This window comes from Mercenaria mercenaria, chromosome 1, assembly GCF_021730395.1.
Source record: "Mercenaria mercenaria strain notata chromosome 1, MADL_Memer_1, whole genome shotgun sequence".
Lineage (NCBI taxonomy): Eukaryota > Metazoa > Mollusca > Bivalvia > Venerida > Veneridae > Mercenaria > Mercenaria mercenaria.
Genome location: NC_069361.1, coordinates 84,330,621 through 84,356,490, shown reverse-complemented (window position 1 = coordinate 84,356,490; position 25,870 = coordinate 84,330,621). Strand labels below are relative to the sequence as shown.

At 35.6% G+C, this 25,870-nt stretch overlaps 2 protein-coding genes across 2 annotated transcripts in view; one reads left to right on the top strand and one right to left on the bottom strand.

Moving 5' to 3' along the window:
- The window catches only part of LOC123564691 (C-1-tetrahydrofolate synthase, cytoplasmic-like), a 65,348-nt gene extending 59,343 nt beyond the window's left edge, over positions 1-6,005 (bottom strand). Inside the window, exon 1 of the mRNA XM_053521907.1 lies at positions 5,875-6,005. Coding sequence (XP_053377882.1) covers positions 5,875-5,909 — 35 coding nt within the window. The 5' untranslated portion in view covers positions 5,910-6,005. The remainder of the gene's footprint in view (positions 1-5,874) is intronic.
- Positions 5,999-24,471, top strand: LOC123564700 (NADH dehydrogenase (ubiquinone) complex I, assembly factor 6-like). The gene is made up of 10 exons (XM_053552898.1): positions 5,999-6,191; positions 11,942-12,041; positions 13,039-13,119; positions 14,893-14,934; positions 16,052-16,108; positions 17,495-17,597; positions 20,979-21,112; positions 22,032-22,133; positions 22,508-22,561; positions 24,114-24,471. The coding sequence occupies exons 1-10, from the start codon at positions 6,022-6,024 to the stop codon at positions 24,246-24,248; spliced, it is 978 nt and encodes a 325-aa protein (XP_053408873.1). The 5' UTR covers positions 5,999-6,021; the 3' UTR covers positions 24,249-24,471.
- The last annotated feature ends 1,399 nt before the right edge of the window (positions 24,472-25,870 follow it).

Sequence of the window (25,870 nt, the reverse complement as noted above, 5' to 3'; positions counted from 1 at the left end):
TGTATAAAATTCAGTACAACTTTTTGGTGTAGGAGGTTGAAGAAAAATTAGAAAAAAAAGAATCATGGAAGAATTGCATAAAAGTTTATATAAAAATAAAGAAAGAGGCAAACAAGTTTCGTTTAAAAAAAGAAAAATTAAAATTCATTCATTCACTCATTTATTTACTCACTCATTCATTTGTTCACTCACTCACCCATTTATTCACTCACTCACTCACTCACTCACTCACTCACTCACTCACTCACTCACTCACTCATTTATTCACTCACGCACTCAATCAATCAATCAATCAATCAATCACTCACTCACTCACTCACTCACTCACTCACTCACTCACTCACTCACTCACTCACTCACTCACTCACTCACTCACTCACTCACTCACTCACTCACTCACTCAATCAATCAATCAATCAATCAATCAATCAAAAGTCCTTTCCAAAACTGTATAGGTTTATACATTTACTGAATATAACAAATATGAAACAAACCTTTGAACAATCTAATAAATAAAATTTCATTGTTATATGCCATCTTAAAATATTCTTTTATAAAGCTGTTGCCTTTGGTGTTCTTTTCCATGTCAATGTGTTTATGTATTAACATTATTCGGTACATTATCATTTTAAAGTAGAGGAAGTCACTTGATGTTTAATTAATTCTAAAATATAATGTTTACAAAGTGTAATAAAGTACATATCTTATTTACTCTCATTCAATGATGTTTAGTTCAAGGTTAACCTAACTTAATCTGAACTTATCAAAAAGTCCAAAGTCCTACAATAACCTAGAAAATGACCATTTCATGATCATGTACAGATTTTTTCATATACTGTTCAAAAGGATATACGTAAATTATCAATTACCATAAACAGAAATCGCAGCATTTGTATCATTTATTCACTTATTTTTATTTTTTGAAAAAAGGATATTTATTTATTTATTTATTTTGTTGGGTTTAACGTCGCACCGACACAATTATAGGTCATATGGCGACTTTCCAGCTTTGATGGTGGAGGAAGACCCCAGGTGCCCCTCCGTGCATTATTTCATCACGAGCGGGTACCTGGGTAGAACCACGGACCTTCCGTAAGCCAGCTGGATGGCTTCCTCACATGAAGAATTCAACGCCCCGAGTGAGCCTCGAACCCACATCGATGAGGGGCAAGTGATTTGAAGTCAGCGACCTTAACCACTCGGCCACGGAGGCCCCTGAAAAAAGGATACTTTTGTTACTACTTCCTGAGTGTATCTATAATGTTTAACAAGGTCAAAAATTAGGATCAACCATAAATACCTACATTCATTAAAACCTTCTAGACCGAACATCAGTAATACATACTAACATCACTTTCTTTACATACCATATTTCATGTATGTTGTAAGTTGTTGTTCTGTTTGAAAATGAAATCAGTCAACCAAATCTTCATAAAAAATATCTTTATGTAAAAAACAAAACAAAAAAAAACTTGCCTAAGGGCAATTTTATGCTACATCAAATGCATTAGTATAGATCTACACTATACATGTATATAAACACCAAGACTCCGAGGTTTGAGTCCCAGTCTACCAGCATATTTTCTAACGCTATGACAGCAGCTGCTGATGTCAAACATGTGACCCTGTACAACAACATCAGTTTTCAATTGCTTCAATGGGTGTGGGAATTTAGCCGGAGCAACCAGAACAGTCAGAGTAGCCAGAAACCAACCCTAACACTAATCCTAACCCTAACCCTGGCTACTCTGGCTGCTCTGGCTAAGTTCATGCACATTGCTTTAATGACAAATAATCCTGAATTTGAAAGACACATCCTAGTTTTTAAGGTGGTTATCAGATTTTGATCAAGTAATGGATATATTCAAAAGTTAAGAAAGTGATTATTTACACATAGTGCTTTTCACTTGAGGTATTTTTGAAATCTGACTTTCCAATCAAGGCTGCTCAACCAAGATATACATATATGTATAAATTTAATAAACATACTTTGGTTCAGGAAATATATGAATAGGGGAACTACTATATTACATATGTCAAAGAATTATGTTGACAAATATAGATTTAGCCAAAATACATTAGAAATGTAAGTTTGTTAAATTATTTTTACCTCCCTTTACCTATCTTGGCTGTGCAACAATAAATCATCTTCTACATAGCTTGTTTTTTTGTTTGTTTGTGTTGGGTTTAATGCCGTTTTTCAACAGTAAAAGGGTTAAGGTTAAGGTCTTGTTTTATTATAGTGTCACCCCTATTGAAAGGGCCAGCCAATTTGGCTTATGAGACACCTTTATTGCGTACCAAATACCTCCCAACTCTTACCACTATGCCAGGCGCCAGGCGGATAGAAGTCGGTAGCCATTCATTTAACTAGCTCGCGGCTCACGAACCGGCCTTTTCGGAACGAGTCCCATGACAAACATCCCACAGACGAACGCTCGCCATGGGGCTCGAACCTTCGACCTCCCGATCCCGAGGCGGACGCCTTAACCACTGTGCCACGGTGACCGGTTCAGTCATGTAATGGCTGGCAGTTAACCTAACCAGTGTTCCTGGATTCTGTACCAGTACAAACCTGTTCTCCGCAAGTAACTGCCAACTTCCCCACATGAATTATCAGAGGTGGAGGACTAATGACTGCAGACACAATGTCGTTTATCAAATAGTCACGGAGAACATACGCCCCACCCGAGGATCGAACTCACGACCCCGCGATCCGTAGACTGATGCTCTACCTACTGAGCTAAGCGGGCGGGTCACATAGCTTGTAGTTACATTTGTCTTTTCGATTTATACTGTGATTCTTTTACTGTGATACTTTTTTAAACTGCTGAAAACTTGCTCAAGTTACCACCATTTATTACAAAGTTGTTGTACCTTGCTAGGACATGTCATCATTCATCCAGGACCACAATGGAAATAATGGGTTTCACATTCCCCTTTTTTTGTGTCATCCTGGGTATATGAATACATGTCCTGGTACATTTTTTTCTGCAGTTATTGGTATCTTATGTTAGTAATGATTCTTAATTGTGTTTCAATCCGTTTTAATTCCTAGTCATTGTATATGTCATACTTAAAATTTGTTTTAACTTGTGTTGTACCATACCATGTGTTTTATATACTGAAATCAATCAATCAATCAATCAATCAATCAATCAATTCAGAGTTAACACTCTTGTTTTATTACTTGACTTTTGGTTCAGGTTGTTTCATATGCAGATGTAAAACTAGAAATGAGAAATTATATTTAATTCAAAATAAATAAGCCACTTTTTGAATACTTTAATACTAAAGGGGAGTAATTATAAAATTTCATAAAAATTAATGGACTCTGAGACTTTTTTCCTAATTTTATGAGAATTTGTATTAATCTTTTTGTTTTGATGGCTTTTTTATTCGCACCAACTTTGGCATAATGGTCTCTTTCAAATGTTTTAATGGCTGATGAAGGCTTTTGGTGCTTTCAAAACACTATTTCAATCACAGACGGGTAATAAAACCGTGAGATCTTCATCCAGGCATGATTTCAGGCACAGTTGCTTATCTGGTAGAACAACAGATCTACAACCAGGCAAAATTTCAGATAAAGTCAACACCTTGTTAGAAAAGCGTACCTCCATTCAGGGATGATTTCAAGCAAAGACTAGCACCTGGATAGAACAAGTGACTTTCTTCCAGGCAATATTTTTAGGCACAAAAGGACACCTGGATAGAAAAAAACTAATAAGTGACCTCAATCCACACATGATTTCAGACACAGACAGACACATGGATAGAACTAGTGACCTTCATCAAAGCAGGATTTCAGACACAGACAGGCACATGGATAGAACAAGTGACCTTCATCAAAGCAGGATTTTAGACACCGACATGCACCTGGATAGAACAAGTGACCTTCATCAAAGCAGGATTTCAGACACAGATAGGCACATGGATAGAACAAGTGACCTTCATCCAAGCAGGATTTCAGACACAGACAGGCACCTGGATAGAACAAGTGACCTTCATCAAAGCAGGAGTTCAGACACAGACAGGCACCTGGATAGAACAAGTGACCTTCATCAAAGCAGGATTTCAGACACAGACAGGCACCTGGATAGAACAAGAGAACTTCATCAAAGCAGGAGCTCAGACACAAACAGGCACCTGGACAGAACAAGTGACCTTCATCAAAGCAGGATTTCAGATACAGACATGCACCTGGATAGAACAAGTGACCTTCATCAAAGCAGGATTTCAGACACAGACAGGCACACATGGCCAGTCAGGGGTGTAACTGTTTCAAGTTATCGCAGTTTATAACCCATTTGAGTTATTGCTTAATACTTTCGTAACTTGTCTCAGTTATCATAAAATATTACAATGCCCTTCTGTGCCAATTCCTCATTTTGAATGAGACTAATGCAATTATTTCCTGAATCCTTGAACTTTTTATCTTTCCAGCTTTGCAGTAAATTTTTTTACGCAAGGCTAATAAAGTTTTATGCAAAAGTTTTAAAGCTATAAAACTCTTAACATCCCATTATGCTTATCAGGTCATGATCAGACTAAAAGAGAATTTGATTAACCACAGTTTGCTACTAATTTCACTTTAAAGGTCACCATGTGAGAACAGCAAAAAGACTTTTTTTGAATAACTTACCTGAGTTAACTATATTTTATAACTAATTCAGGTTATAAAATGCTTGAAAAAGTAACTGAAATAGGTTACTAACTTAAAACAGTTACACCCCTGACTGATGGCGAGAAGAAAAGACCTTCACTCAAGCATAATTTCAGGCACAGGTGGACACCTGGATCTAGGCAATTTCATGCAGACAAGTACCTTAACAGAACAACAAACATAGTATATCCTGATATAATTTCAGGCACAGGCAGGAACCAGGACAGCCTTCAACATGAGACCTTCATCAAGGCATGATTTCAGACCTAGATAGAACAACAGACTTTTAGCAAGCTAGCCGAGTGGTTTCCTCACATGATGAAGAGGGCAGTGCTTTAACCCACGGAAGTATATAAAGACAGCAAGGTTCCTCAATCACTCTGACCTGGAGGCCCACAAGAGTGATGACAATAAACAATATTGCAACAAAAAAATCTTAGACCTACTCTTCAAAACTCATATGAGACTGATTTCCTTTCAACTTAAATGTTTATTTTGTTTAAAAACTACATTTTTGGAGAAAAGAAATGCATCCATGGACATTGTTATGTTGTGATGCTGTGCAGACATCATCAAGTTACCCAGACCTCATGAGGTTGTGCATGTTACCTGGGCAAAAGTGTAAATCATTAAAAATAGCTTTGCCTGTTTTACAGATAAGATCAAAATATCTATCTATCTATATAATAATGTCAACTCCTCTTCCGAGTGTTATAGACACAAGATTTCATGGCATCATTATTCTGGTCCTACAATGACACAACTGAAGAAATGATTATGTGCATTTGATTATTGTATTTATTCCCAATTTCATTTATGTGATAGCCTTCAATGAGAGCCTTCGCACTGAAAATATCTGAAACACGCTACTTACAGTGACAGAATAATTCAGATCATTGTACAACACATATATTATCTACAATCAACAATTATTGTAGAAATGACCAAAATTACTGCACACGATCCGGTTTTCCCATCTAATAGACAGTGCCTAATTTCAAAGTATGCATCATATAAAAAACTTAAGAGCTGAATGACATAAAATCATTATAAGCATTATCATTATAAACATCATAAGTGATCACTGATGCACTTGCAGTTGCACATGTTGTCCAGTAATTTTGAAAATTCTGTAAAATAAGAAAATGTCACAGATTGTGAAGCATAAAGTTCAATCAATAGAAGGTTCATAAACAAAATCATATTACTCTGACACTTCTTTTCCGCTTAGAAGTTGAGCCATTGCGAAATTGAACAGAAAAACTTTTTTCCCAAACTCCCGACTTTAACAAAGGGCGACTACTCTTAAAGCTGTGGAAATTTGAACTGGGCAATATTCTACATAGACACCGAAAATGGCAGCCTCCATGAGCAAGAAAATGTCTTTGAAATGTCATTTGATTTTCAAAGAAAAGTTGTCTTTAAAGAAGCAATGTCATGTGATAAGATGTTTAAAGAAAAGTAGTATAGTTAATTCTTATTCTACAAAAGCCAGTCCAACACAGTATTGTCTTGATTTAGTGAAGTAAGTAGATTTCTAGATAGACCCTAAAATTTACAGTGATAGTATTATAATAGTATTATATTAAATGAAGTCTAGAAATTGATTTCCAAGTCCTTGAAATAACCAAAAATAATTTCACAGATGTGAAGTTTATGATAGTTTTGTTAATATCAATAACAGAAGTTTTAATTTTTAATTTAAAGTTGTGATCCACAAAGAATGACAACTCTTGCCTTGGACTAGTACTTATAAGTAGAGATCTATTAGTTTACTCCCCTTGCAATTACACAATTGAGTGGAAAATGAAAACTGTTTTAGACACAATATCATACTTTTTTGCACAACAAAATCATTTAGGATTTATTCATTTGTGTTTTATTTACCCCTCAAGACATGGTTCCTCTGATTCTGTGAACTTACATATGGTAAAAAATTAACTTTTAACAAGCCAATAATAAAATGAAGTACCAGAAGGTAAATAATAGTGCAGATAATACAGTTTTGCTTGTATCAAAATGTCACAATAGAGCCACTTTTGTCATACAGAACACCTGGTAAGATTAGTAAAGGTGCAATTATATTGATCTCTATTTCCTATGCCTACATACATACAGAATCCTGTTGGGGCCATTTGTAATGATGTCCGATTTTAATAAATGATACCTTAAAATATGAACTTGTCAGAGCAGCCAAGACGGTCCTGAAAACCCAAGCACTACCTTCACTGAGTCCAATGGCACCATTGGAGCAATTCTCTCGGCTCCCCGGGTCGGGTCAGCTTAGTCTTGGCCAGCACCCTACTGCATATAACACCCTATCGCATATAACAAATCATTTTCTGATACCTGTCCCGAGCTCTGATGGCATCATATGGACTTGTAAGTAGCTTAAATGTAAAGCCAAGTCATCTACGAACATATTCAAATATATATAGTATAGGTAGGTACCTGGGGTGTAGAGACTCGAACAAGGGTCAAAATCTAAAAGTGTCATTATCAACTGAAATTCAGTATAAATTACAATAATAATAATTTAAAAAATAGGACAGGTATCAGAAAATGATCAAACTTGTTATATGCAGTAGGGTGCTAGCCAAGACTAAGCTGACCCCATGAAAATTGCTTTAATGGTGTCAATGGACTCAGTGAAGGTAGTACTTGGGTTTTCAGGACCGTATTGACTGCTCTGACAAGTTCATATTTTGAGAATATTACCGGAATTTGACCTATGACCTTGACTCCTAGCCGACCGGGTTCGAACCTGACATGGCCTCTTTTCTCTAGGTACTGACTTGTCCTTTGCAACAAGGTATCATTTATTAAAATCGGACATCAGGTTATGAAGATATGGCTTCTCAGACAAGGACCACCCCTCTATTTAATATATGTACATAGTATGCATATTTTCACAAAAACTGATACATTTTGAGATGGTCCTCCGACGAAACCGTCAGCGGTAAAATTATACAAGTTACATATCCCTTTAGACAATGTTTGAATTTAATTTATAAAAGTTATTTCATTAAAATATCTTGTGTTTTGAAAATTCTACAATTATTTGAAGTTAATGAAAAACACGGACATTTTCCATACGGAAAAGTACGGAATTACAGCTTTTATCTTTAATTACGTACAGACAGACGAACAGATGTTGTCTTTTTTGTCACAGACATTCAGATTTTGTCATTTTCTATCAAAACAAGTTTTTATTTGCAGTTATTTACCCAAAATAAATATTTTATAAGCACTTTTTCCTTATTTTACTGCTAATATTTTAAGCCAAAAATGACAAAGTTCAGCAAATGTTCCCGACGGCATGCCCGTCGGGGAAGAACATTGTTTTTAATATTCAATTAGGCACTACTACTTATTAAAAGAAATTTCACTTTGATACCTTACTTTTTAACGCTTTTAATAATAAAATGAAATTGATGAATTTTTCGAAAAAATGCGACCAAGATTAGCCTGTATTTATTCAAGTGAACACTGGTCGACGCACGACAATGCAAAACGACATTATGAAAATGTCACTTCATATTGTCGAGTGTCACTTCGCATGTTGTGTATCGTTTGGAATTGTCGGGCGTCGACCCTCACCCAAACCAGCAACATACGATACGACATTAGGAAAATGTCACTTCGTGTTGTCGAGTAGTGATGGGCAAATCGGTTAAATTTGCCAACCGATTAATCGGCATAATCGGACAAGCCAACCGATTCGATTAATTGGATATAATCGGATAATCGGTTACTCTAACTGCATATCTATTAAGTTCATCTCACAGTGTATGTTTTATGTCATTACTTAAGAAATGAACCACAAAAACATCAAATATCCTATTTCTGTTGTATCCATAAAAGTAAAATATTTGTGAAGATAGCAAACTTCAAATCAGGTACTCGTCTTAATTTCACCAAGGACTTATCCAGTGATATTGTGTTATTAAATTAAAATTATTTTGAGCAAAAAAGTATTAACGATTTTTTAATTCTTAGATAAACCTGGAATGATTTCAATCCCACATAATAAAAAATTAAAATACCCTTGCTAATATGCTTGCCTAAGTCTTACGGCATGCTATGCATACTGCTATACTAATGTCAAGAGTTTAGGTTGATGGTTTTCCCGGCTTAATTTTGTAAAAGCCATATATTTTCCAAAATCTGGGTGATCACAGATGAGCTCAATTTCTGTCGAGGGACTTTGGAGGAAGCCATTTTTACGTAGAGTAGTTTTCCTTGGCGTATTTGCCCCAAAGAATCGTAAATACCAGAAAGAAAAAGGTCAAAAACAACTTAATTATCCCTTTAGGGTGCCAAGTAATTAATCGGTCAGGGAAATGTGAAGTCGGCGATCGCGCTCATAAATGCAACGCCGACGATTATTCGATTGTCGCCGATTGTCGGGCCATCACTATTGTCGAGCCTCGTTTGAGATTATCGCATGTTGTTTGATAATGTCGTCATCGCGTTTGCAGGGTCGACACACGACAACGCGGTGACATCGCGACATTACGAAGTGATATAGGGACAATGCGAAGTGACATCGCGATATATCGTGCTTTTGAAAGGCGACATTTCAAAGTGGATATCGCAACACTGTCGTTTAGGATTGTCACCGTCATTTGCGATTGTCGGGTGTCACTTCGTAATGTCGCTATGTCACTTCGCGTTGTATGGCCCCAACAGGATTCCATACATAATTTACACAGATATAATTATATTGTACAGTGTACTGCCTACTTGCTAAAGTCAGGTCCCAGAAAAGTCACGAATTAACTATATAGTAAAGGTAATTGCAAACTTTTGTAATTTTCTTTCAAAAATATCTTTTTAAAGGGGATTATGAGCATTTCAATTAATAGGAAGCCAGTCTTGTATGATTTTTGGAAGTATCTAGGGATATGGATCCGTATCTCTAGAATCTGATTCTAGAGGTACGGATCTGTACCTCTAGACAATCCTGTTAGGGGTTGTCTAGGGGTATGTATCTCCTTTTCCCACATGTTTTAGGATTTATTTATATTTTATATTTTGTTGAAAATGAAATATTAGATACAATTTAACAAATATTCACTTAAAACTTAAATCACAGATACCAGCATTCACCCGATTGTTAACATTTTCTTTTGAAACATAAATAACCGGAGAACACCAAACTTTGATAAATCACGAGGAATCAAACTAGCACAAAATAGATTAGACAAAATAACGTTAAGTTACGTTTTGACAAATCATTTTTTAAAATGATGATAAGGTATTTATTTTTTCCGCATATTTTATAACCATGACAAGAAACATTGAAGATTTTCTTTCATTCGTGTATGTTAATTAATTATGAAACAAATTGTTTTTTGCCAATTATTTATTGTGAAATAATAACATAAATAGGTTCATATGCCAGTCATGTCATGAAGTTTGTTTTTTAAAGTTGTTTTTTTTTTTCTGTTGAATGTCCAGTATAATTCAGTTACATTCGTTAATCTGTTATCAACAGTTTATTTTGATATAAATTAATCAGCACGGAACATACTTTCATTTTGAGTTCCTCGGTCATTTACGTTTCAGAAGAAAATGTAAACAATCGGGTGAAAATCTTGTATCTGTATACCATTTAGATTAAAGTTTTTGGTTAATATTGATTATGTTTTATTTGATATTTCATTTCAACAAAATCTAATACGTAAATAACCCACATATCAGGAACAATGAGGTCCGTACCCCTAGACAGCCCCTAACAGTCTTGTCTAGAGATACAGATCCGTACCTCTAGAATGAGATTCTAAAGGTTCAGATCTGTACTCCTAGACACTTCAATGATTTTTGAGGAGTAGGCCTAAAGCAGTTTTATTTTCTTGAATGTCATCTGGAAAACTATTTGCTTAACTGCCTTGATAGCCTAGTGGTAGAGCATCCGCCTCGGGAGCGGGAGGTTGTGGGTTCTATCCCCGGCAATGTCATACCAAAGACGTGAAAAATGGTACCAGTAGCTCCCTTGCTTGGCACTCAGCATTAAAAGGGAAACTGGCCTCTTCTCTCATACCCTCGTGGCAATGGATTCCATCAGGAATGAGGTGTCGAGAGTGATTAATATAAGTTGTAGAACTTCCTTCACATTCGCCCTAAAATAAATTATGTATAAACTAACTATTTGCTTCAAAGCATCAGGTCCAGAAGGAGTGAATCTTGGGTAGAACACAACAACAACATAATTGGTTCTTAAGTAGAAAATATATAAAAGTTGTACAAATTGCTTTGACATGTATAAGTATACATTAATTATGGATAGAAAAACCTTCAGTTTTCTAGTAGGAACCAGAGTGGAAACAAATTTTCATATTTTACTTTTATTGTTTTCTCAAAAATCATTTGACACAAATGAAATGCATGTACATCGTTGCCACATAGTGACATAAAATACTGGTTTCCTAGGTGTTCAAATGGGAGTCAAAAAACTGGTTATCTTTAAAATGTAGTAAACCAGTATTTGTAATAGTTTTACAATGATTTGCTGTAAATAATTAAAATATTTTAAGCATTTCTTTATGATTAACCACTCCAACAGTTTACATTAAAAATAACCTGATGGTCAAAAGCAAGTGCAGCTAACTCAGTAAGTAGAATTTCGTATTACACAAATTCTTGAAAATTCAAATAGGTATACTGCTCAGAAGAATAAAATTGGGACAAAAACAGACAACTTTGATCAGGGTTTAAGAAGAAGAAAATCTCAGACATTGCTCCTTGACTCCCAGACAAGTAAAATCAACCTGACCCTGAATGAATTTTCATAAAAATTAGCATAGATTTTTACCGCGTCAGTGTCACACTTGGAAGTAAAAGGTTGAATAGCTTTATTTTATGTCCTCTCCAATTCATCTAAATGGCTGGAAAGATTTTCATAACACTTTTATCATTTTTCTACCTGATCAAGATTAATCGTACAGAGAGCTTACCTTCCTGGTATCTATCTATCTATGGCGTCTTGAGGTATTAAATTTTAGTCTGCTGTCGTCAAATGATTTTGCCTTTGCGACCTGTGCAGACCAAGATCAGCCTGCACTGTTCGCTATTCAGTCAGTAAATTTTCAGCAAACACCCCTTCAAATAATAAATGGTATTGCCCAAATTGAATGATGGACCCGTCAATTTTAGAAATTTAGCAGGGTAAAGGTTGATCACCTTACGTGGAATTTCTAGTGTCCTGCTATTTCACTGTGATACAGTATAAATAAAAGGTCATTATCTTAAACATTTTGTTTTTTCATTCAGGAAGAGTGATTATGAAAATTACCTGTGTACATTGTTGTACCACAAAGACTACAGGACGTCAGCAATTGCTCTTAGAGCTCTGTATATAGAACTTGCTCAGGTAAGATTGTTTTTTCTTCTATCACATATCTATTATCATTTTAGCATGATCATACTGATATTACAGTTTGTTTTATTAAAATCTGACTTGTCATCTCTAACCTATCTCTAACTTGTGCTCTCCTGTTACGGCAAATGCAGTTTAAATGAATTTGAAGATCTCTGAAAAATTAATACTGTGAAATAATTAATATTTGTGGGGGACTTATTTTCATGGATTTCGTGGCTGAGTTAATCCACGAAAATTAATCCCAACGAACAAGTAAAATTCCCATTCATTTTATGTTCAAAAGTTGAAATCCACGAAATTATATCCCCACGAAATTGCCGTTTTGACCAAAACCACGAAATTTCATGCCCATGAAATTAAATGATTTCACAGTATGCTATGATTGATATGTTTAACCCTTAGCCTGCTGGCGGCAAGGGATTCTGCCTTTGCAAACAGTGCAGACCAAGATCAGCCTGCACATCTGTGCAGGCTGATCATGGTCTGCACTGTTTGCTATTCATGCAGTCACTAAATTTTCAGTGAACACGCCTTTGAATAACGAATGGTACTGCCCAAATTGAATGATGGACCATTCCATGTTGGAAATTTAGCAGGCTAAAGATTAAAGTTTCTGGCTCTCATTTCAAGCATATTTCCTTACTTTTAGACTATTGTCTACAATATGTTTTACAGTATAGTGGTGATCATTACAATGCTGCCCTGTTGTGTTTGAATAATAACAGACATTTAAATAATCAGCACAATAGAACAAAATATTAAAGCAAATGTACTGCTTTCTTATCAGTATGAAATGTAAAAGACTATGAATGGTACAGAAGGTAATTTTTCAGTCATTCCACCTACAGGTTGTTGTTTAAAACCTCCTTGGTCATCACTGTACATTCACATATAACATCATCACTGAGTTTTTCAGAAAATAGACTCTTAAGCAGGTTTCAGGTTCTCTAAGCAGGTTTTCAAATGTATGTTTTTTACCATTACAAAGGTTCAGGATGTAACAAGTGACAAGATGCGCGCCATTATGAGATTACAGTTTTGGAAGGATACCATTGACAAAATGTTTAAGGTAGGTTTTAATGTTTCATTCAATATCAAATTTGAACCTAAAACTGCTAAAACAGTAAATAATGTCTCCCCTTTTATGTTTGCCTGTACCATCTGTCAGTCATTCCATCTGCATTTAGATTGTACTGCTGATTCTCAAAACCCATGGCTGGATTTCAATGAAACTTTGTAGGAGTGATTGATATGAGGCAGATTTGTGCATATCATGCATATCTTCAGCAAATAATGCTCCAATTACTTTTGTAGAGTTAGGCCCCTTATAGCTTATTAGCTCACCTAAGCACGAAGTGCTCAAAGGTGAGCTTTAGTGATCGCCATGTGTCCGTCGTCCGTCGTCAGTTGTCCATCGTCAGCAATTTGACTGTTAACACTCTGAGGTGACAATTTTGGCCCAATCTTAATGAAACTTCTTCAGAATGTTTCTCTCAATAAAATCTTGGACGAGTTTGATATTGGGTCATCTGGGGTCAAAAACTAGGTCACCAGATCAAATCAAAGGAAAAGCTTGTTAACACTCTTGAGCTCACATTTTTGACCCAGTCTTAATGAAACTTAGTCAGAATGTTACCCTCAATAAAATCTTGGACAAGTTTGATATTGGGTCATCTGGGGTCAAAAACTAGGTCACCAGGTCAAATCGAAGGAAAAGCTTGTTAACACTCTAGAGGTCACATTTTTGGCCCAATCTTAATGAAACTTGGTCAGAATGTTACCTTCAATAAAATCTTGGAAGAGTTAAATATTGTTTCATCTGGGGTCAAAAACCAGGTCACCAGGTCAAATCAAAGGAAAAGCTTGTTAACACTCTAGAGGTCACAGTTTGGGCCCAATCTTAATGAAACTTGGTCAGAATGTTACCCTCAGTAAAGTCCTGGATCTCAAGATCCAGTTTGAATCTGGGTCATGTAGGATCAAAAACTAGGTCACCAGGTCAAATCAAAGGAAAAGCTAGTTTACACTGTAGAGGCCACATTTATGACCATATCTTAATGAAACTTGGTCAGAATGTTATTCTTGATGATCTATAAGTCAAGTTCAAATCTGGGTCAGTTGGGATTAAAAACTAGGTCACTAGGTCAAATCAAAGGAAAAGCTTGTTAACACTCTAGAGGCCACATTTATGACTATATCTTCACGAAACTTAGTCAGAATGTTAATCTTGGTGATCTTTAGGTCAAGTTCGAATCTGGGTCATGTCTGGCCAAAAACTAGGTCACTGGGTCAAATCGAAGGAAAAGCTATTTAACACTTCAGAGGCCACATTTATGACCATATCTTAATGAAACTTGGTCAGAATGTTAATCTTGATGATCATTGGTCAGTAGGTCAGGTGAGCGATACAGGGCCTTCGTGGCCCTCTTGTTTTTTAATAAAGTCAGTCCTGGCTACAACTATATTTGGTGGGATTTAATGACCTTATAAAGTTGTGTTCGTGCGTTACAAGCTTTGTACAGCAACATTGCTGGGAGATTGTATAGTGGTCTTTTCTCATGAGAATTTTTTTAACAAACAAGGTCTCCAATTAGAAAACAATATTTTGTTTGTAGGTGTTTGCTATTCATAGGTGTCATTAAAAGATTTTTTTATTTAGACTTTGCAGTGGCATTTGTAAAATGCTCATAGACTTTTTATAATATCTTCCTTCTACAGTACTTCAGGTATTCCTGCCAAAAGATACAGATAAAAAAAAACAGACAAAATTGAAATTTAGGGGTAATTGTTTTGTTTTATGCACAATCAGCAATCATTTGTAACATTATTGAATATTTTTCAGGGTACTCCACCAGAGACCCCTGTAGCAATTGCAGCTACAAGAGTAAGTTCTATGTGATAGAATTTTTCATATAAAAGTTTTGTAGAAATTAAAGCTAGGCAAATGTTTTACTTGCTGTTCATGATATGTTGTGTTACTTGAATTGATAATGCAGAAATTCTGAGTATATTGTATGGTAATTAGTTAAATTATCATAACGTGTAGTGTCATTAAAATATGTTAAATTATGTATTTCTCATTACTGAGAAACCAGTTCATTTCATTGGCATGAAATTTTATGGGGGAATGATTTTTAGGATTTCAATTTTAGAAGATAATATGAGGTGAAATTTAATGTGTTTATTTTGATTTAATTCAACATCAAAATCCACAAAAATGATTTCACTGTATTTGAGAAAATGTATATTACATTCTTAATTACCTCAGGTCTTTGTTTTAAAGATATTTTGTAACATTTTTATGCCCCCGGCATCTACTGATGCGGGAGGCATATAGTGATTGTCCTGTCCGTTCGTCCGTACGAGGTTAACCAAATATGATCGTTTCGTCTAGTATCAATACCCCTTACTAGAATGACTTGATACTAATGCAGATGTAACCTGTGACCATTCCTCATCTTCAGACATCACCTGACCTCAGTTTGATCTTGACCTTGACCTCATTTTGGACTTAGGTTGCTTTATATGGGCCATCTCTTGGTTAACCAAATGGGACCGTTTCGTCTAGCATCAATACCTCTTACTAGAATGACTTGATACTTATACAGATATAACCTGTGACCATTCCTCATCTTCAGACATTACCTGACCTCAGTTTGACCTTGACCATGACCTCATTTTGGACTTAGGTTGCTTTATATTGGCCTTATCTTTGTTAACCAAATAGGACCATTTCGTCTAGCATCAATACCCCTTACTAGAATGAATTGATACTAATGCAGATGTAACCTGTGACCATTCCTCATCTTCAGACATCACCTGACCTCAGTTTGACCTTGAACTTGGCCTCGTTTTGGACTTAGGTTGCTTTATATTGACAAGGATGCCACCGGAGGCATCAAGTGTTTATTGAACGCAGCTTCTTGTTGTTACACTGATTAAGAAAGTTAAAGTCTGCTTACTTGTTATTACATTAATCTATTGCTGGTTTTCATTTGCAGGCTATCATGAAGCACAAACTTTCAAAAATTTGGTTTACTAGAATTCTGGAAGAAAGGGTGAGTTATGTAACGAGCATGTACAAAAACCTTAGAAAAAAAGGTATGTTATGTTATTGGCATATACAAGAATTTTGAAAGAAAGGGTAAGTTATGTCATGGACATTGACATGAATTCTGAAAGAAAGGGTAAGTTATGTCATGGACATTAACATGAATTCTGAAAGAAAGGGTAAGTTATGTCACATGCGGTGACTAGCATTCTGGAGGAAAGGGTAAGTTATGTCACATGCGGTGACTAGCATTCTGGAGGAAAGGGTAAGTTATGTCACATGCGGTGACTAGCATTCTGGAGGAAAGGGTAAGTTATGTCATGGACATTGACAAGAACACTGGAAGAGAGGATAAGTTATGTCATGGGCATTACTTGTAAATTTGATTGGTTTTAAGTCACACTGACCATCTTCTGGTTATTGTGCAAACATGACAGAAGACACAAGTTGCCCTTTCATGCATTATTTCGGGCTAAGGGAACAACTGGGATGAACGATCAACCTTTCATTAGTTGGCTGGATGGCTTCGTCACATGGCAATATAAGCAGGGCTTAAGCTCACAGAGGTAAAGGGGCAAGTGACCTTGCAAATTCAAAAATGAAATGAATAATAATGTGATTTATGTATGATATAGAAGGCATGGACATTGACAAGAACTCTGGAAGAGAGGATAAGTTATGTCATGGACATTGACAAGAACTCTGGAAGAGAGGATAAGTTATGTCATGGACATTGACAAGAACTCTGGAAGAGAGGATAAGTTATGTCATGGGCATTACTTGTAAGTTTGATTGGTTTTAAGTCACACTAACCATCTTCTGGTTATTGTGCAAACATGACAGAAGACACAAGTTGCCCTTTCATGCATTATTTCGGGCTAAGGGAACAACTGGGATGAACGATCAACCTTTCATTAGTTGGCTGAATGGCTTCCTCACATGGCAATATAAGCAGGGCTCAAGCTCACAAGGGTAAAGGGGCAAGTGATATATAATCAGCAACCTTAGGCATTCAGCCACAGTGACCTCTTCACTAACACTAAAACAAAAATGGCTTACTTGCAGCAAATTCAAAAATGAAATGAATAATAATGTGATTTATGTATGATATAGAAGGCAAACAATTCTGTCTTTTAAGTGTCATCAGCATAGAATGATATTGTCATGATTTTTAACACTTCTAAGGCTATAACTGTTACAGTTTCAGGTTAAAGTTTTAACTAATGTCACGGGATGAGGGATGTTCACCCATTCTGACTGCATGATAGTGAAAATGTAGTGTTTATTTGCACATGCTAGATTTTTTTAATCAGTCGCTCTGTTCTTTATAGGTAGGTAATCTCTGTTCATGGATGGTTTTCAGCATAGATTTGATTGTATGACTGTATTGCAGGTACGACAGGTGAACCAAGATATGAACAGAACAATAAAAGATGTAGAGGACTCAGCTGAAAATACAGTTTCGGCCCTCACATATATCATGTTGGAGTCTGCAGGTATCTGTCTCCTTCTGTATATTTAATTCTACAAGTTAATTTGCTGTCCTGTGTAAGGAAAACTTTCACTTCTGTAGTGTAGCATTGAATTTCCTCCCTTGATCCAATCATGATTTTGCCACTTGCAAGTTTAAAATGTTTGTGAATATTAATCTGTATTATGCCCTAAAACACAACACTCCCGTTCCATCAATTCTTCATTGCAAATGAGGATGCTAACCATGAAGTCACTAAATAAAGCCTGTATGAAAATTACTGGAGCTAACATACTAACACAACTTCTTTGTCTTGTCACAGATAGTCATCAGTCCTTATTTCATTGAAATATTATTCAAGCGCATATTGCATAAAGTTTAATGCAGTGTACTTTACATTTCTATTCATTTCAAGGTTTCATATTTATTAGCATATCAACAATATAAATTGGCTGTTTGAATTCACAAAAAAATATGACAAAGACATCTATTGTTGAAGAGTCCTGCATAAAATCTGTACCTATCATTTTGGCAGCATTGCTGTCAAGTGCAAAGAACATTTATAAGAAAAAAAGCTTTCATAGAAGAGGGAATTGCATCAGTTAATGACACCTCTGAAGAGCAAAACATCACTACAAAGACAGATGTTTCCTTTCCAGATTGACTAGTTTCTTAATTTAGTAAATTAGCCTCTCTAAAACACAAAGAACGTGTTTCAGATCTGTCGCTGTACATAGGAGTTTTTTCTTTAATTAACAAAATGTTTATTCCTTGCATAAACATTTGTAGTTCTCTCTCACTTTGATGCATTGTCAATATGTACATTTTGATTTTGTGCTGTCCGTCAGTCTGTCTGTATGTCACAAAGTTTCTCAAAGCAACTTTTCCAACACTACTAAATAGTTTTACACCAAATTTCACAACAGTGATCATCGTTAAGCCTAGTTGTGCATATCATTAGCATTTTCTGGTTTGATGATTTTTGTCCCTTGATTCATGAAATTTTGTTATGTTTTTAGCCACTTCTCTTATATTATTGGGCATATTTCCACGAGACCTTACAGAAGTGATCAGTGCCAAGTCTAGTATACATTTCATCAGCATGTTCTGGTCCAGAGTTATAGCCCTGTATTTGTAAAAGTTTATGATATTTTGGCAACTTCCCTTACACCATTGGGCAGATTTCAAGCAAACCTTACAGGAGTTATTGGTGCCAACCTTACTTATTTGAGCCGCGCCATGAGAAAACCAACATAGTGGGTTTGCGACCAGCATGGATCCAGACAAGCCTGCGCATCCGCGCAGTCTGGTCAGGATCCATGCTGTTCGCTTTTAAAGCCTATTGGAATTAGAGAAACTGTAAGCGAACAGCATGGATCCATGCTGGTAGCAAACCCAGTATGTTGATTTTCTCATGGCACGGCTCATTTAGTTATTCATATCATCAGCATGTTCAGGTTGTGTGTTTAGCAAAGTTATGGCCCTTGATTTGTCAAATTTTGCATTGTTTACACTACTTGCTGTACACAGGCTGAATTTCACCAAACCTCGCAAGTGGATGGTGGGAAGTGTAATTGTGCATATTATCATCAAGTTCTGATTATATGATTTTCAGTAGAGTCATGACCCTTGATTTGTCAAATTATTTGATCAGTGCTATTTCTTGTATACCACTGGTTGGAATCCCACCAAACTTCATAGTCCTTTCAACTGCCAGGCCTAATTGTGTATATTGGTGAAATGTTATGGTTCAATCATTTTCCCTGGAATTATGGCCTATGACCCTTAATGTGTGGCATTTTACAATTTCTGAGTGGTAAGTGGTGGGAGACATGTTTTTTTATGCCCCAGGGCATATAGCAATTGAACCATCCATCTGTCCATTTTTCCATCCATATGAACCAGATTGCCTACAGCACACATTAATGATCCAATTTAGTTCATACTCCCACTCAACACTCCTTGTGGCAAGATCTACAAACTGACCTATATATAGATGATCGTAACCATCATATAACCTAAAACCTTAATAAACAACATTATTTGGTCCTACAGCCTACATAATTGACCCAATTTAATTCAAATTCACACTCAAGAAAACTTGAGGCAAGACCTTCAAAATGACCTATATATAGACCTACATTGACCTATGATCTTCACCTTTAAACTTATAACCTCAAAACACAACATCTTTTGTCATACATGTGATTTTGCATTTTGAAAAAAATCACTAGTTATCCATTTGATTGGTCAATTTTCCTTAGAGTTATTGCCCTTGATTTAATGAAAAATTCCCAAAAATGTCCGTCTGCAGCCATTTCTCAGTAACTATCATTAAACTTGAAATAAACATGCACCAACATACTGTGATGATGCCCGTCAAGTTTTTTTTTTTTTTGATTGGTCAATTTCCCTTAGAGTTATTGCCCTTGATTTAATGAAAATCTACGTCTGCAGCAATTTCTCAGTAACAAGCTGGTAGAATTTCATAAAACTTGAAATAAACATGCACCAACGTACTTCAATGATGCCTGTCATTTTTTTTTAATTGGTCAATTTTCCTTAGAGTTATTGCCCTTTAATTGTTTAAAAATCTACAGATTTGTACATAACAAACCAACCAATTGGTAGAATTTCATTTAACGTCTTTCATTCTTTTCCATGAACATTTATTATAAACATCTGAAGTTGTGTACCCACACCTGGTCACCACCTAGCCTTGGTCACACCCCCTCCCCATCCCCACCCCCCCCCATCCAAAAAAAGATTAATTACCATTCCTTTTTATTACTTTTTTCAAACCTTCCATGAATATTTATCAACATGCAAAGTTGTACCATTCCCCCACCTCACTCCTCCACCCAGTCATGCCCCCCCCCCCCCCCCCCCCCCCCCCCCCCCCCCCCCGCCACCATGTTTTTTTTTTTTTTTTTTTTTTTTTTTTTTTTTTTTTTTTCATTTTTAATTTTCCATCAATATTTATAATCAACATATGATGTTTTGTACCCTCACCCAGTTACCCTTGCTGCCCCCCCCCCCCCCCCAACAAAAAATAGCATTCATTTTCTGTTAAATTGATTTTGACTAATGAAATTATTTGCCTCTTATTAACATCCTTAACTTTTTGCTGGATATACTGTTTTGCCGTTCCTCACCACAAACCCTTTCGGCGGGGTATACCAATTTATTGAATTTGCTTGATTGTTTATGACAGTCCAGTCAAGCCAAAGTAAATGGTCACCTCTGTTAAGCAGTCACTTGTCTTAAGTAGCCACATTCGCTATTTCCCATCTCTACACTTTCATAGTAAATTTCCCTGTTTTAAAAGGATACACTTTTGCTCCTTCCCTTGACTGGCTGCTTGAAACAGATTTGAATGTTATTGAATATTTTACATGTGTTACAGGTATAAAAGATGTGAATGCCGATCACGCTGCTAGTCATGTAGGTAGATGTCAAGGTTTGGTGACTCTGCTCAGAGCAACAGCCTACCATGCCAGCAGAAACAAAGTTTACACACCTATAGAACTTCTTATAAAGGTACGACACATCTCTTTCTTCAGTTTCTTTCTTCATCAGTGATTGTTGCAGTAACCATGATTCTGTTAGCTTATGTGTTAAATAACGCTTTTTGAAGTCTTTTTATCGATGTGGGTTCAAGCCTCACTTGGGGCGTTGAATTCTTCGTGTGAGGAAGCCATCCAGCTGGCTTAAAGAAGGTTGATGGTTCTACCCAGGTGCCCGCTCGTGATGAAATAATGCACGGAGGGGCACCTGGGGTCTTCCTCCACCATTAAAAGCTGGAAAGTCGCCATATGACCTGTAATTGTGTTGGTGCGACGTTAACCCCCCCCCCCCCCCCCCCCCCCCCAAAAAAAAAAAAGTCATTTTCTGACACGTTATACTTGAAACTGTTTTTATGATAGTTATATATTTTTTGTGCTATGCTTCATTTTGGAAGAATATTGCTTTCATGATTTGACAGAAAAAATAAAATATATTATGGTAAGAAATTCATTGTTTTCTTGTAATAAATAAAACATTTTGATGTGGCTTTATAAAATAATCTGCCACATTTTCAGCACATGAACCCTGTGATCAAATCAGTGATTGTCTGGACTGTTAGTCTAACTTGTTCATGAGAGAAAGATAAAGGCTTATTCTGGTTCATGTTGAATATTTTTATTTTGAAAACTGTTGTGGCCAATATATGACATAGTTTAGCCAATTTTGTGGGTTTTTTTAGCCCCTGTTTGAAGGTATTGTTGTTTTTCTGTTCTCCGGGTTCTGGGAAAATTTGGGCAAAAAATTAGTAAAATTCATTTAGGCAAACTAGTGAAACTAATTCACGGAAATAGCCAATATCATTGTTTGGTTTACACAGAACAGAACAATTCTCAGATGCATAAGAAGTTTCACATTTACAGTATTTAGACTGAGTGTTGTGATAATGTTTCAGCATAATGTATCACAGGAACAGATATTACGATGTACGGATGATCAGAAGATTAAAGATGTAATGTATGATATAGCATGTGTGGCACACTCACATTTAGAAACAGTAAGTCACTTATCATTATGTATGTACTAGGAAAAAAATCCCTATCATATAGGTATCAGTGCAGCTACTTGAAAGTTTTACTATTAATTGACACAGGATTATATTATCAAAAAAAATAAAAGAATTATAGAGAATAAAACTTTTGTTAGTGTAATGTTCTTTTATGTAAATTGACTGCAAAAAAAACTCATCACAGATCAATTATGCGAACAATTTGATATCGGCTCTTACCAAATTATGTTAAAGAAGTGATTTTTTTCTGCATTCGAAGAGAAAGTATGTTTATTTTCATAAATATTCAGCATTATGCACAGATTTTAAAGGAACTTCTCATTTCACCTTTCTTATACATTTTGTATTCTTATTATCTCTAGGCAAGAGTGATAAAGGATGTTCCCAAACAAGCGTACCCAGTGTTACTAAACACGGTAAGTTGATGTATCACTGATATATGTATATATTGAGAAGTCATTCAATTTCATACGCACAAAAATTCATTGTTTTAAACAAAACAGCTATTTCATGAGGATAGGAACTCATGAATATAAATTTTTAACCCTTACCCTGCTAAATTTCTATAAAGAATTTGTCCATCTTTCAATTTGGACAGTACCATTAACTGTTAAAAGGGGTGCTTACCAAAAATATACTGATTGAATGGCGAACAGTGCAGATCATGATCAGACTGCATGAATGTGAAAGCTGATCATGATCTACACTGGTCGCAAAGACAGAATCAATCCTGTTTAGCATGGTAAGGGTTAAAGACAAAATACATGGTCATTCTGTTTGCTTGTTGCTGGGCAACCATGAAATCTTTGAAAATAAAATTCTCCATAAATATAATATGATATCAGTATATGATTTCATAGTATACTTCAAGCTGATCCAATTGATAGATGTCCTAATTAGATCCAGATGTATTTGCTCGTTATGTAAAATTTAATGATATTGGTATGTCTAAAACTGTATTAGTTGTAAAATCTCTGAATGTCTGAATCAGTTTAATTTTTGATGGTTTTTAAAGTGTTGTTAACCTAAGTTAGTTAATGTATCATCTTTCTTTCTTTTACACTAAAGATTAATGTAACCAAGAAGTGTCTAAGCTTCAAATATAGCATTTTCAAGTATTTTATGCAAGTACCATAATTATTCACAAATATTCAGGTCAGTGTTGCCGGCTAAGTAGTAAGTTTAGACTACCTTTCTTCAGATCCCAGATTCAAAACTTCCTTCTTGACAATTGACCCTGAAGACATTTACCCTTACCCTGCTAAATGTTTATAATCATCTTGTCCATCTTTCAATTTAGACAGTACCATTAACTGTTAAAAGAGGTGCTTACCAAAAAGATACTGACTAAATGTCGACCAGTGCAGATCTTGATCAGACTGCATGGATGTGTAGGCTGATCATGATCTACACTGGTCGCAAAGGCAGAGTCAGTCGTGTTCAGCATGATAAGGGTTAACTCTGAACAAGTCAGTCTTCGCCTTCCCTTTTTCACTGATAATAAATCAGCCATTTTCCTTTTCCTGTTCATGTAAGTTTTAAGTAATTTTGAAAACAAGGAAGTGGTACATGCAAAGAAGTTTATCTGATTTACACAACTATAAGGCTGTTCCTTTATAAGATGGAACACTGCGAAGTTTCCCTTTCTGTGTCATAGGGGAAATAAGATAGTGAGGACAGCTAAGTAAATGAAATATATTAGAATTTGGAACATCCAAACTAACAGATTTAAGTGTGTCAGACACTTTGTATTTTAGCTCAACTCTGTGTCCCTTTTGGTAAAGTGTTTGTCTCTAAGCTTGTATTTCATTTACCACTAGCAGGAATGGATTGAAACTTTACACACTAAGTCTTGTTAACTTGGATGATACTCCATAAGCTATTGTTACCGTACACATTTACACTGTGACGTCACGCTCTGTGCACAGAATGAACAAATTTACTAATGCAGATTTTTTTTTATTTCAGTATATCTGTGATACCTACTTGAAGAACCTTCAGTTAGTAGACTTTAATGTCTTTGATGAACGACTGCATGTTAGAAACCCAAAACTAGCTTGGCAATTATGGAAACAGAAGAATATACGAAGAACATTTAAGTGAACAATTTTGCGTTTTGTGTCTTATTTATCTTATACATTTTTGCATTATTTATGAGCCATTTCTCCACATACCGGCTTTTAAGGAAACAGCTCTGTTCTTCTTGGACATGATCACAGACACTCAGGTTTATTTACAATTATAGTGAGTGGTATAATTATAAATTTACATAAATTGGAGCAAAAGTGCTGCAATGTTGTATGTACATATTATATTTGAAGAAGTGTGTAAATGTTTGAGTTTTTTCAAGCTAGATATTCAGTTGATATAATACCATAGCGGTGAATCAGCTTATATGAATCATAGCATATGAAAATCAGATAAAAGTCTTCTTAGCCCACCTGGGAAATGGCCCCCTACTTAAACACTATGCCAATTTCAACTAAAGTTTAAAGGAATGTTCCATCGTTTGACCCCTTTCAGACTTCTTCAAATATAGACAATCTGTATATAAGGATATATTTTTAAAATCTCCTAAGAAACCACTGGCCCAGTTTCAAAATTATTTCACAAGCCTTAAAGTTACCCACAAGCACGTCATGACCGTGACCAGTTGAGCAAAAAAAAAAAAAAAAAAAAAAAAAAAGATGCGCAGGCTGGTCTGGATCCATGCTGGTCGCAAACACACTATGTTGGTTTTCTCATGGTGCGGCTTAAATCATGTTGGGATGATACATGACAATATTGCATTATATTACTCAGACACTGCATAATTGTAGCTAAGTTTTCATTGATTGATACCAGGACTTTCTTGTTTTCTAAATTTTCTGACATATTGTAACCATGTACATTCTGTGAAAGTTTCATGAAGATTGCTAGGAATAGGTCATGTCACGTTTTAACAGATGTAGCTATAGTATGTAGATTACCCTGTTTTAGGTGTCAGATCGCCAACATAGAAGCTGATCACTACCTGTAGAATGCTTTGGCCTACAGCTGTAAATCTTTGTATGATGTTTGCCTGTGGTCAGTAGATGACACCAACTGTTTCAGGTCAACATACATCATGTCCAATGGAAATGGATTGTAAAATAACAAAGTTCCTTTGAGACAAGTTTCTAGCAGTTACTGGTTACATCATTCCATGAAAATAAATTTTAAGTTCAAATCATTTTATTTTCAAAACAACTATGATCAGTTGTAAACAGACTGTTACTCTGGATGTAATATATATATGTACTAAAGTCTGGCTATTGGTACTTTGCGAAACGGAACGAGGGACACCATACGGGAGAAAATAAAAAACAAATTTAAATTTTAAAAATCAAAATATTATAGTAAATTACACGAACACGTATAAACATCAGTTGTCGAATGATGTATAATGTCCAATGAAACTAATGATATGCAGAACATCAAGTATGACACATGTTTTGTCTTATTTCGTTCCGTTACACGAAGTACCGTTAGCCACACAGGTATTGGTATTTTGCAAAACGGAACGAAACAAAAATTAAAAGGGGTTAGATGTATCGGTGGAAAGGAATAAAACCCTATTTTTTCTTTGATATACATACCGGATATATATAAAGTCTTGTAAACATAAACTGTCGAATGATGTATAACGTCCGATGAAACTCATGATATGCAAAACATAAAGACATGAAATAGATTTTGTCTTGTTT